We start from the raw sequence: 12,500 nt of genomic DNA on the forward strand, positions 1-12,500 counted from the left end.
ACAATCGCCATAAGATTACGAAACGTCGAAGAAGATGGGTTCAGTTCAGTTGTGCTTGAAGAATTTCAAAAGAGAGGCCTTTACTCGACGTTTGGACCGCTTTTGAAAATATGAAAGGCGTTTAATTAAACGATTCTCATGGCAGAAGGCTCAAGTTATAAGAGAAATGGATGTGGAAGCAATAAAAAAAAAACGAAGCGAAGATAAAATCAGATATTTAATCAAATACACCAGCAGTACAGAACATGTACTCTATTTGTAAACCATATCTTAGCCAAAAAAAATTCACCGCTCACCTTGCTTCGTCTCCTGTATGTTGATACATTTGTTTGCCTCTTGCTTTGCCTCATTTTCCGGCTGTTAACCTAATATAAGGCTCCATTTTCAAAGGCAAACTGGTTCGACTCCTGAAACGTTGAATCAAACAGGACAACTCTAAACAGCCTTCCAACTCCCTGCAGCAATAGTACTCGCTAATGTTTTGAAGAAAACTGACACTACAATTTCCACACTTGCACCTGCACAATACAAAAGTCAACGAATGAATAAAAGGAACGAATGAACTGTCGTTGCAAGAAGTAACAGCCAAACAAAAAACATACAATCAACGAAAGCAGTCTCGGTAGGTGCGCACAGAGATCACCATGCAGAATACGCAAGTATTCCCACTATATAAGCCACTTCAACGTTTCCCTCAAATTTATCGGCCTTCAGTTGTCGTTCTAGTGCTTTGTCAGCTTCTATTTTCTTTTCGTAATTGGCAGTCTATTCCTTGTCAGCCTTTAGGTCGTCAGCAAAGGCGATGATATCTTCATCGCTCGAGGCTATATGATCTCGATGGAGATAAATCATGACCATCATCTTTCATTTCTATGTCGTAATCCATTTTCGAGTCTTCGGAAAAATGACCAACGTCAGAATCTGACGAGGGCCAAGAAATGTTTAACGTTACGTTAAAAGAACTTCTCTATGAAGGAGAAGGCAAATGAAGCTTCCCCCTCGTTCTCTGCAGGGTCCCTTGGGAACGAGTTTGGTGAAACTTATATCTTGTGGGTCTCGATCTGACGTCACTACCATCGCTCTTCCCAGACCTCTTTTGCGCTGCCGTGATTTCCTGAAACGGAAATGACAGACAGTTATATATAATTTTTAGACACGCCTGATTATGTTGCTGCAATAATCAACGAAATACCGGGCATCTGCACGTTTTGCACACACATTTTATAACCTGTACTGTAATTATTTTATCTTGTAACCATGAGTTGTGACTATACTTTTCTTTCTATGTTAATGTCATGTAAATAGTGTGAAATAAATGAACCATGAACCATGCCGTGATCCTTCAATCTGAGTAATAGATCCTGAGAAGTAGTTCTTCGGTTAGGTATTTATCCTGTATTAAGTTTGGAAATGGTGCGATGAAGACGTTTAAACACTTCCTATTTAGCGATTGGTTGAATCAAATCATCCTCAGTTTGGACCAGTTTTAACTTCTAATTTATCTCTTTAAAGGGGCTCTACCATGCTATCTTGCTGCAACAATTTCAAAGTTTTAACTATGGTGGGGTTCAAAAGACAATTTTTCCTTTGTTCACTGCAGAACCCATTGGTCAGGTGAAACTACTTTTCTCTCTTTTGTTTCAGTACTGATGGAGAGGATTGAGGTAGATTTTAACTTGGATTATTGTTTTTCCAAGTTTTGGCTTTCTCTCAGAAACGGCCACAAATAGACCATTTTACAGTTGTAGCTAAGTTACCTGGCCTAAGAATGGAAGCAAGGCTGCCGGTGACCCTGCGTTGGTACAAACCTTTGTGCTTTTCTAATGTTAATGGAGACTAATTAAAATTACAACAACACAATTTACATGATAAAAGCAGTGAGGTCTGTATCAATACCTCGCAGCCTCTCATAGGCTAGGTCACTGAGCAAACCGTGACTGTAAAATGCCCTATTTCGTTGTAAACGCCTCCTTCTCCCGTACATAATAATCGATAATAAATTTGATATATAATTGGCAGGATGGTTTTATTTATCAGGCACGAAATAGGACAGCGCTATTAGGGGTGCCTTCTTTACAGTTTCAGACGTTTTAACCAGAAGACAGCGAAATCTATGGGACCTCTGTTAAGTGAAGTTTTAATATGGGCACGTGGTCTCTGAGCAATGTGGAGTTTCATATACCTTTGGAGCCTGTTTTTCCATCCGAACCAGGGTTACCAGCCAATCCTGGTGTCCCTGGTGGACTAGGAGGTCCATGCATCTTTTCCTTTCCACTGTTTTGGGTATGCTTTCCTTTGAAATTGAAAATGGTACAAAAGAGTTAGAGTTCATAATTGGTAATTCCTTAAAAATCGTTGTTGGCAGTTACATTAACCTTCAATTACTTTCTATTAAGGAAAATAACCTGAACAAAATAACATTTTTATGTCAGAATATTGTTGCGCTCATGTACTGGCATGAACATTGCAAATCACGGAAGAGTTTATTTTCTATTTTGCCTCTAAGAAATGAAAAACTTTTATCACTGAATAGCTTTTCTTTTGAATGTCATTGTCTTAAAATGAAGGGTGGGTTTGATACCAACCCAAAAGGTAGGCCACAAGTGAATTGTAAGAATCCCCACTTGATCCCATAGAAGGGAACCGCATCAGTGCATCAAATCTACCAAAAAAAAAATAATAATAGAAATAAATTAAAGTGTTGATATTCATCAGAATTGTTGATTGCGATGAGATGGTGATGTCTGAGCTATAAGAAAGGCGTTCAAGCACAAACAGGTGAAGGCATAATCATATTTTAGGGAAAGAACTTTCAACCCACATATAACAATATTTGGCAGAGAAGGTTTCACTTCAAAGATTTAATTGCAATATATTTGGGTCTACAGATACTGGCCTTATTTGCTAACGAAGCCCGATTTTGTCACATTTTGGGTGTTTTTCCGGGCATGTTCGCTCCAAACCGAAGTCGGTGACCCCCCCATTTCTTTTACATTTCTGACATAACTAACTCATCATCTTACAGTGGTAAAAGTTTGAGAAAAAAATCAATGTTGAAAATTTTTCGCGCGAACGTCCTTAAAGCCCCGTCTACACGAGCAAATTTTATGTGGCAACTGTATGTGGGAATTTTTATTTGCCTGTGTAGATGGCTCGACAAATATTTGTTGTTAATTTGCGTCAGTAATAATTTCGCACAGCGGAGATGCCCATGGAAAAGCAAAAAGCAAGATGGCGAAAGTCAGAAGACGTGCCAGACGTTGAAAAAATTGTCACATTTTATGTGGTATCTCGTCTACACGGACAATTTTTTTATGTGGCAATTTTTATTTGCCACATTAAAACTAACACGCTAGCTTTTTCAGCACATGCAGTTGTCACATAAAAATTGGTCATTTATCATCATCTACACGGGCAAATAAAAATTGCCATACAAAAATTAACTGTTCCGAGGAACGGGTATCATTGAACTGAAGAAACTGGGTACGATTCGCGAAACAGGTTTTGTAGAAATAGCTTTTATAGAAACTGTCAGTCTCAACAGCATGCTTTGTACCTGTTTGTACACTACCCTAGACTTTTGGGATCTGCTAAGACCACGGGTCCTTACAAGGAAAAAAAGGCTCAATACGAAACTTGTTTTGAAAAACAACCCTAAGATTAACGAAACCATAGAAACTATGAACACAAGAATTGACACTTCGCAAGACATCTTTATTCTGTCGGTAAACCTAAATTGGGTAAAACCAGAATGATATTTTTCTTATAGGAACTGGTGTGACAGAATTTGAACGCTTAACTTGATGTTTCGTAAGGATGTCATCAGGGGCGTAGCCAGGATTTTTCAAAGGGGAGGTCACACTATGTCAAACAGAAGGTGCTCACTAGAATGTGGCGTTTTCACCACCTGAATAGTGTAAGTTGTTTGCTTAAAAAGGATTACAAGAGGGGGGGGGGGGGGGGGGGTGAGTCAAGGGTCATTAATATTAAAACTAAGAATGTCGTTAGGATATCCATTTTGTAAAAATACTTTTTCAATTTTATTAACTATTAGCAATAACGCATAAAGAGGAATCAGAACAAACACGAAAACAACGATAGGTCAAGGTGCGAATTAAATTAATACTGTGCTTTCGTGGTGTGAAGGAATCCCATTTCATGTAAAGACCTGTGAAAGTTTTCTTTCTGTAAACCATCGTTGAAACGTATGTATGATTTTGCTCGCGTTTGACAAGGACGTCTAACAACGAAGTTTTATATTCCATGGTAAATTTTATATGTTAGGATGTCTCAGGTTGAGGTATTTGAGAAATCTTTGTTGTCAAACAAAGTACCTAAGTCATACATGTACCTAAACTATTCTTCCTGGATGTGGCACCTGGAGATATTGGCCAAGACAGTGCCACTTCGAACACGAATGGGTACAAGGGAGGAAGGATTGTCTATCTACCTGGTTTAGGTAAATTCAAATGCATGGGTACTTTCGTTCCATTGGGGTCAACCTTGGCTTTCATACCGATGGGTCTCATTTTATTATTTGTCGGATCGAGAACTTTTAATAAATTAATGAAAATGAACTTCCTGTGGAAGATAAATTTCTACTGAGTTGTAGGAAGATTTCAGTACATCTAAAATGTTTAGTATATTCGGTACCAATCGAAGGAGTGCTTATTCCATGACATCTCAGCTGTAGGGTGCTGATTAGTGGATCGAATTGAACATAATCATGTAACACAAGACTTTGAGACCAACAAGTTTAATGTGTCATTTTCCCATTACGTTTATTGTTTTGCACCCTTACTCTACATCTGCTCTCTGGCTTACCAGAGAATGATATGTTATTTAGTTTCTGTTTAGTTCTAATGCAAATCAACTACTGTTCAAGCTTTCTTTTGTCTTTACTTGGTGCAGACGGCGCATGTTAACTCTCGACCGCTGACATATGGAAGACAGGGAAGTGAACCACAAACACCTTCCACAGCATACAGCAAGGCACCATCTTTGTTAGCCTGGGTACCGGGAACGAATTCCAGATCACCATCGACACAGATGAAATCACTTGAATGTTTGTGACCATGATATGCAGTCATCAGGTACCCATGATACTCTTCGGTCCATCCAGATGGACAGTCATTCCTTGCAGGCATCATCAGCATTGAACCACGTGACTTCAAAAAGCAAACAACACAGGGTGCCTCATGATTATGGCGATTTCTCTTAAAAGGGTCTCCGTTGTAATCACTGACTTCATACTCAGCGCCGTAAATGTATCCTGCATTTTGGTGACCATCTTTGTACTTGTCGTACTTTGGATTGTGAGGAAGACAAAGGTAGTTGGCTCCACCACCTTGGTAGTTGTACCATTCACCCCCAATTATCCCTAAAACGTAGAAATGGTATGTAAAACGCGTTTAGCTTGCTCAGAGAGGCAAAAACAAGTACTAATTCCTAATTAAATTACACTTCTAAAGGAATTCTCAATGTTGTGGTTTTCGGCCGTTTTTGCCATGCTATGTTTTCATTCAGTCTATTTTTAGCGAGATCAGTATTTCCTTTTGATTCGTGTTCCTTTTGCGTAATTCGTTTTCTACTCCCCACGACCCCTGTGACTTATTATTATAACTATAAAGAAAGGAAAATTTGAGACTTCAAGAATTTTATCACAAGCACCGAAACATGAAGCAAAGTAAGTGTAATTGCTTGGGCCAGCTGCTATTTTCAACTGATGCAAGAAGTTTTTTTCACGGAATGCCTGGTGATAGGAAGCGTTCAATTGCCGTGTTCAGTGACTTTATACCTTTATAAACAATCTGAGCTCCACTGGGACATATGGTCCTTCCCCACCGAACATACTTCACCCCAGACTGTCCAGTCCCGTCTCGTCCTCTTTCTCCTTTGGCGCCTTGAGTTCCCTGGGCTCCCTGTTGGCCCTTAGGACCAGGGGGGCCTGGTAACGGCTTGTTTGTGCTAGGATTTCCCGGTTCTCCTGTGAGGAAAAGAGGTACACTCGCATGTGACATCATCATTTGTTGTGTGCTGATGGGGAAAGTTGCAAGGGAGCAGTTTTCCATGGTCACAAACAAAAAGGATGGGTGGGCAAAAGGTAGATGTAGATGTACACTATGACAGATAGTTATATATAATTTTTAGACACGCCTGATTATGTTGCTGCAATAATCAACGAAATACCGGGCATCTGCACGTTTTGCCGTGATCCTTCAATCTGAGTAATAGATCCTGAGATGTAGTTCTTCTGTTAGGTATTTATCCTGTATTAAGTTTGGAAATGGTGCGATGAAGACGTTTTAACACTTCCTATTTAGCGATTGGTTGAATCAAATCATCCTCAGTTTGGACCAGTTTTAACTTCTAATTTATCTCTTTAAAGGGGCTCTACCATGCTATCTTGTTGCATGCTATGGTGGGGTCCAAAAGATAATTATTTTTCCTTTGTTCACTGCAGAATCCATTGGTCAGGTGAGACTACTATTCTCTCTTTTTTTCCAGTACTGATGGAGAGGATTGAGGTAGATTTTAACTTGGATTAATGTTTTTCCAAAATTTGGCTCTTTCAGTCTGAAACGGCCACAAATAGACCATTTTACTGTTGTAGCTAAGTTACCTGGCCTAAGAATTGAAGCAAGGCTGCCGGTGACCCTACGTTGGTACAAACCTTTGTGCTTTTCTAATGTTAATGGAGACTAATTAGAATTACAACAACACAATTTACATGATAAAAGCAGTGAGGTCTGTATCAATACCTCGCAGCCTCTCATAGGCTAGGTCACTGAGCAAACCGTGACTATAAAATGGCCTATTTCGTTGTAAACGCCTCCTTTTCCCCTACATAATAAATTTGATATATAATTGGCAGGATGGTTTTATTTATCAGGCACGAAATAGTACAGTGTTATTAGGGGTGCTTTCCTTAAAGTTTCAGACGTTTTGACCAGAAGACAGCCAAATCTATGACACCTCTGTTAAGTGAAGTTTTAATATGGGCACGTGGTCTCTGAGCAGTGTAAAGTTTCGTTTACCTTTGGGGCCTGTTTTTCCATCCGAACCAGGGTTACCAGCCAATCCTGGTGTCCCTGGTGGACCAGGGGGTCCAGGGGGTCCCATCTTTTCCTTTCCACTGTTTTGGGTATGCTTTCCTTTGAAATTGAAAATTGTACGAAAGAGTTACAGTTCATAATCGGTAATTCCTTCAAAATCGTTGTTGGCAGTTACATTAACCTTCAATTACTTTCTGTTAAAGAAAATAACCTGAACAAAATAACGTTTTTATGCCAGAATATTGTTGCGCTCATGTACTGGCATGAACATTGCAAATCACGGAAGAGTTTATTTTCTGTTTTGCCTCTAAGAAATGAAAAACTTTTATCACTGAATAGCTTTTCTTTTGAATGTCATTGTCTTATAATGAAGGGTGGGTTTGATACCAACCCAAAAGGTAGGCCACAAGTGAATTGTAAGAATCCCCACTTGATCCCACAGAAGGGAACCGCATCAGTGCATCAAATCTACCAAAAAAAAAAAATAATAAAAATAAATTTAAGTGTTGTTATTCATCAGAATTGTTGATTGCGATCAGATGGTGATGTCTGAGCTATAAGAAAGGCGTTCAAGCACAAACAGGTGAAGGCATAATTATATTTTAGGGAAAGAACTTTCAACCCGCATATAACTATCCGTGTTGTGTTATGTCAACATTGCAATGTTAAAGAGTTTTCAGGAGATGGTACAAACGTTTGATTCCGTAGTTCTTATTGCGTGAACAAGCCCTGCCGACATGTGGAAAGTTCTTAGTCGTGTGATTTTATTTCTCTTTTTGTTTTTGTTACAGCTGACATTTTACATGATATCCTGCATGGCGTGGCGAAAATAACATCACTCTTTCCTTCGAATCTTTGATGCTTCCAACCACTTACATTTTCCCATCGTTTGGATAAATACCTCCAAGCGGGGGAAGTTTTCTAAACTCGTTTCTCTAGTTTGTCTCATGTCTCTCTAGTTCGTTTCACTTAATTGGTAAAATAGATTTGATTTTAGCGAAAAAAATTCTCTTTCTGTGCAAGAATCGATAGACATATTCACTCCTTACCTCCTGAACGTCACACACACGCACAAAAAAAGAAACTACAGCAATATTTCATTTGGAATTAAATTAACTGGCAACATCTTTTAGTTATTACTGCTAGGAACACGAATAATTAAGACATACCAAGTTTCAGGAGAAAGTTTCAACCTTCGCTAAATCCCGAGCCTGAATTTTATTTCTGAAAACTATAAAAATGTAAACTCCTAATACATGAAGAATTATATAGAAATGTTATCAAATAACATTAGTGGTCAAGCCTGACTCGACGAAGCAGTTATCAGCGTGGACCTCCGTTAGCGAAAAATACAGTAAATACAACATTGGATACAATAAACAAATGAAGAAAAAATTTAAAAGATTTCTCCCTGAGTTAAACTGTTGTATTGGGATGGTAAGGAGCTATGGATTATCGAGGACAAACCTCTCTTCAAGGCTTTTCAGTCGTTGTTCAAAGCTTTGTGGGTTTTGAGTGATGTTTTTCTTAATTCCTCTGCGTTCGCGAAACAGCATCGACTCAGGCGTTTGTCCAGTTGCATGGTTATTGTGAGTTTTTGGGCGCTGATCATCCATGGCTGAGATATGAGCCAAAATGGTAAAGCACATCATTAACACAACAAGGAAACGCAAACCACACCAAGGGGTTTTCACTTGCGGATACTTCATAGCTGACGAAATAGTCTTCTTTGATCACTGCCTTCGGTACAAGTGGAGTATCAAGTTGGAGAAACGAAATAAATATACCGTAAGCGAACCACTAGAATAATGTTTTATTGATTCTGCAGAGAGCTTCACAAAGATACAAGCTTGAACTTTTTCGCGTTTACAACTGAGATGCCCTTGAACAAAGAGTCACGCGGGTAAATGTCAATACATCAGTCAACGGATAGAAAATTATAACCACCTCGGGTACACAATCAATCTACATCCAAGTGGAATAAAAATATTTTTGTGACTAAGAAACCCTAAGCGATAGCTGACTTGATTAAATAAGTCAACGAAAACAAGCTTTGCCTCAAATAGGACCTGAATATTCCCCACGCACAGTTGGACTGCTCAGACAGATTTGCAAATAACATTTCTGGGCTGATAAAAAATGGTTTCAAAGTAGCTTTGTTCGGCTGGCTTTTTTGAAATCTAACAGCAGGAAATCACAGTGCTTCATTATTAACTGTTTTCAAACCGTTACATTTTGCAACCGTGTTCCTTTGCCATTAATTAATTTCTCGCCCTGACGACGACGTGAACTGAGGAAATTTTAGGTTATATGGAAGTCGCTAGCATCGAACAATAAATTTTCAATTGTTCATGTAGTGTACTGCAAAAATAAACATTCTACATCTGGCTCAATTGACGATGGTCTGTGCAACAAAGAGCGCCGATCTTGCGCATACATTGTTGACATATTACAGTTCTTAGAGCTAGAGCGGCGTTCTTACCTATAAGACGATGTATGTAGATTTGTCTGTAGTTTTCTCTTGAACCAAAGAATACAGAAAAGTAACGCATTAAGCTTTCGGCGATATGTCTGCGCTCCCCTGAGGTCTTTCTGTAAGTCAAGTGAATTCAGTGTTAGAAAATGCTCTGGTCGTTGAAATAGAAACAATTGGGTCATTCGTTGAAGAAATGGAAAGCCGACATGCCGAATGAAGTTTGGTCTGTATAATGCGATGAAAGTACGAAAAAAAACTTATACGTCTCAGTTTAACCTTTTCTTGAAGGGTTATTTGAATAAGATGAAATGTACGAGAACATGTCGTTTGGACTTGATAATGAAGCGATCAATACGTTTGCAGATTAATGATGCGCTTATGTCTCATTTATCCATAACAAAGAGCTTTGATAAGGACGATGCAACGGCAACAGCGACGCGTCCTAAACTCGGTTTTAATGCGGCAAAAGGGCGTGCTGCAGTTGCAGCTTCAATACCTTTGTTTTCCGTCCTCTGGAAAACAAGAAAGTAGAGAGTTTTAGAAAAGACGAAGGCCAGGGCAACGAGAGCTCAACAAAATAATAATATGATCGGTTAAAAGAGAAAAAAATAAATGTACGGCACTTGTTTTATTATCTCGTATTTCTGCCAGTACTTTGCGACATAAATCACTAAACTTGAGGTGAGGAAATAAATTTGAATCTTTTACTCAGAAACCGTTCGTTTTCAACTGATGAGTTTTAGGATACTTCGCCTCATGACATGAACGACACGGAATAATCGCGAAACACTTACGAAAGTGCAAAGTTTATATTTTAAGGTGACGTTTTCAGTGTTTTCGGTTCGTCGCTGTCGTAAATGTTAAAGTCCCTAATGAAGTAAAATAGGAATTAATGTAACCACACTCAATCGATGAAGTTCTGACGACAGCATGAACATACCGCAAGCAATCCTTCATTCTCCATATTTACTTCAATAAGGAATTCTTCCAATTCAATACATTTGTAGCATTTTCAGCATTTTTGCTATTGTGATACGCGAACAGTATGGGATATAGACCGGCGGAAAACAGGTTTACGATAGCGTCAAAAAAAGTTGATTGATTTTTCAAGTTACGCCGTTCGTTGGTGTCGCTGTCTTCCTCTCAAAGGTCAAAACTGCATAGCAATACAAAACTCTATTACGTTTAATTCATTTACATTCATTTACAGTATGAAATCATTAACGGTTACAGAGACATATTTTGTGGGGTTCTTTTTATTCCCCTTCCATTTGTAGCAGTTTTGCATGCGCCAAAAGGTGGCCTTTGAGTGTAAGCTCACAGAGTCAGTGGTTCCTCTCGTGCTATGGTGTGTGATTTGGGTATCCCAAGAATACTTGAACACTGAAACAGGTGGAACTGGTAAATTTTGTAACAATATGAAAGGGCTTTATTGTAACACCACGAAAAACAGCAAAATATGCCGGGAGTTGACGACATAATGGGAATGCATGAGGAAGAATCATGATGAGTAAAGATAGGCTCGGTGGCGTAAGAAAAGAAAATTGACAATAAAGTCAACACAGTACTGATTACCAAGTTAAATACAGGAATATCAAATTAATAAATCACTGTTGCATCAGCTTTTTTCGTCGAGTGAAATGAACGTAAAAGTTTATAACTGATGGGTTAACTGGCTATAAAAGTTTCACTGAGTGAACTCAAAAGCGAAAAGAGAAAACGGGTGATTAGGAGTAATATAAGTTTCTTTGTCGTTGAGAGAGTATGAGCAAATGTCACGATAATGGACCAAGTCGACGGCTTTTTGAGTGAAAACGAACTACCCAGCATTTCCATATTGACCATCGCCGTTAACAGCAATTCGGTACATGAAAGCAATTTCTTTTGTAGTGCGGCTCAACGGCGTCAACGGTTGTCCTTAGACGAATGCGACGTGCCAAAAAAATGCCAGTAAGCGCAATGATTTAGCGGCGCTACAAAGATTCGATTGAAAAATGGGAGTGATCGTGAACGTTGTTGCTATAGTTGACAAATGAAACCTGGAAAATATCTGGGGCACCCAACGAGTGGTTTCTTAAATGTGTGTTCGGAACTTTTGAATATTCGAACGCAGACTTTCGAGGCTCACTAAGATTTTCGACATTTCCTGAACAGATTTCCTACAGATCATTAACGGAAACGTTGAGAGGAGTCAGACGGGTGCTTAGAAATTTCGAAACCACCTGAACCACATTGAACTGAACGTTAGTATTTAATGCGCTAGTAATAGTCACCTGTGATATTTATTCTAGAGCTTCTCACTGCTAAGTGTCAAGTCTTCGGAAACGGATACCAATAAATTTGAAATCAGTTAAGCCTCGGGCGAACGGTTTCAAATCACATCGTTCAACAAAATCGAACGTGAAACCTTTCGCCCGAGGCTTAACTGATTTCAAATTTATTGGTATTCGTTTCCGAAGACTTGACACTTAGCAGTGAGAAGCTCAACATCGATTCAACCTTCGATTCAACTGTTTTCAACACAGTTGAAAGAGGGGCAAACGATTTCAACATCGCTCTTCATCAAAATTGAATGGATGTTGAAGCTCTTCATTTGCCCGGGTCTTCAGTCTCGAGTATGCATGATCCTCTGTTCTCATTGTAAAAAATTACGAAAGGTGCTGAAGGAATATATAGGGGCTGGATAGAGAGTGTTTACATACAAACGCCGTAGGAAGTTCGTTAGTTCGTATTGGAATAAAAATTCTACTTGCGTGAACTTTCATTTCACATGTGAACACCACAAGAATTATAAAATAATTAGGATACTACGCGTACTCTCATTGGTCAATAGCTGAGTTTAGATGAGAGTATGTAAACACGGCTGTGATATCTCACCAATTTTGATTGGTTATGTGTTGTCAGACGCGTTTTGATTGGTTAGTAGGAAATATGAGACTTTTTTCCTGTGTTTGCATAGCTTGATATAA

The 12,500-nt window shown here is 38.9% G+C and overlaps 3 protein-coding genes across 4 annotated transcripts in view; all 3 read right to left on the reverse strand.

Annotated features, from left to right (window-relative positions):
• Window positions 1-12,500, reverse strand: part of LOC138027706 (short-chain collagen C4-like) — a 29,403-nt gene that overhangs the window by 14,218 nt on the left and 2,685 nt on the right. The window lies entirely within an intron of this gene.
• LOC138027728 (uncharacterized) overlaps window positions 962-12,500 on the reverse strand; it is a 12,756-nt gene continuing 1,217 nt past the window's right edge. Inside the window, exons 2-4 of the mRNA XM_068875335.1 lie at window positions 2,586-2,662; window positions 2,183-2,293; window positions 962-1,114 (exon numbers count right to left, since the gene is read on the reverse strand). Of these exons, the coding sequence (XP_068731436.1) occupies window positions 1,071-1,114; window positions 2,183-2,293; window positions 2,586-2,662 (232 nt within the window). The 3' untranslated portion in view covers window positions 962-1,070. The remainder of the gene's footprint in view (window positions 1,115-2,182; window positions 2,294-2,585; window positions 2,663-12,500) is intronic.
• The window catches only part of LOC138027702 (uncharacterized), a 10,922-nt gene continuing 3,162 nt past the window's right edge, over window positions 4,741-12,500 (reverse strand). For both annotated transcript variants that reach the window (XM_068875280.1, XM_068875281.1), the window contains 5 exons: window positions 8,523-9,647; window positions 7,447-7,523; window positions 7,038-7,154; window positions 5,798-5,986; window positions 4,741-5,380 (listed from right to left, as the gene is read on the reverse strand). In XM_068875280.1, coding sequence (XP_068731381.1) covers window positions 4,899-5,380; window positions 5,798-5,986; window positions 7,038-7,154; window positions 7,447-7,523; window positions 8,523-8,764 — 1,107 coding nt within the window. In that variant the 5' untranslated portion in view covers window positions 8,765-9,647 and the 3' untranslated portion in view covers window positions 4,741-4,898. The remainder of the gene's footprint in view (window positions 5,381-5,797; window positions 5,987-7,037; window positions 7,155-7,446; window positions 7,524-8,522; window positions 9,648-12,500) is intronic.

This window comes from Montipora capricornis, chromosome 12, assembly GCF_036669925.1.
Source record: "Montipora capricornis isolate CH-2021 chromosome 12, ASM3666992v2, whole genome shotgun sequence".
NCBI lineage: Eukaryota > Metazoa > Cnidaria > Anthozoa > Scleractinia > Acroporidae > Montipora > Montipora capricornis.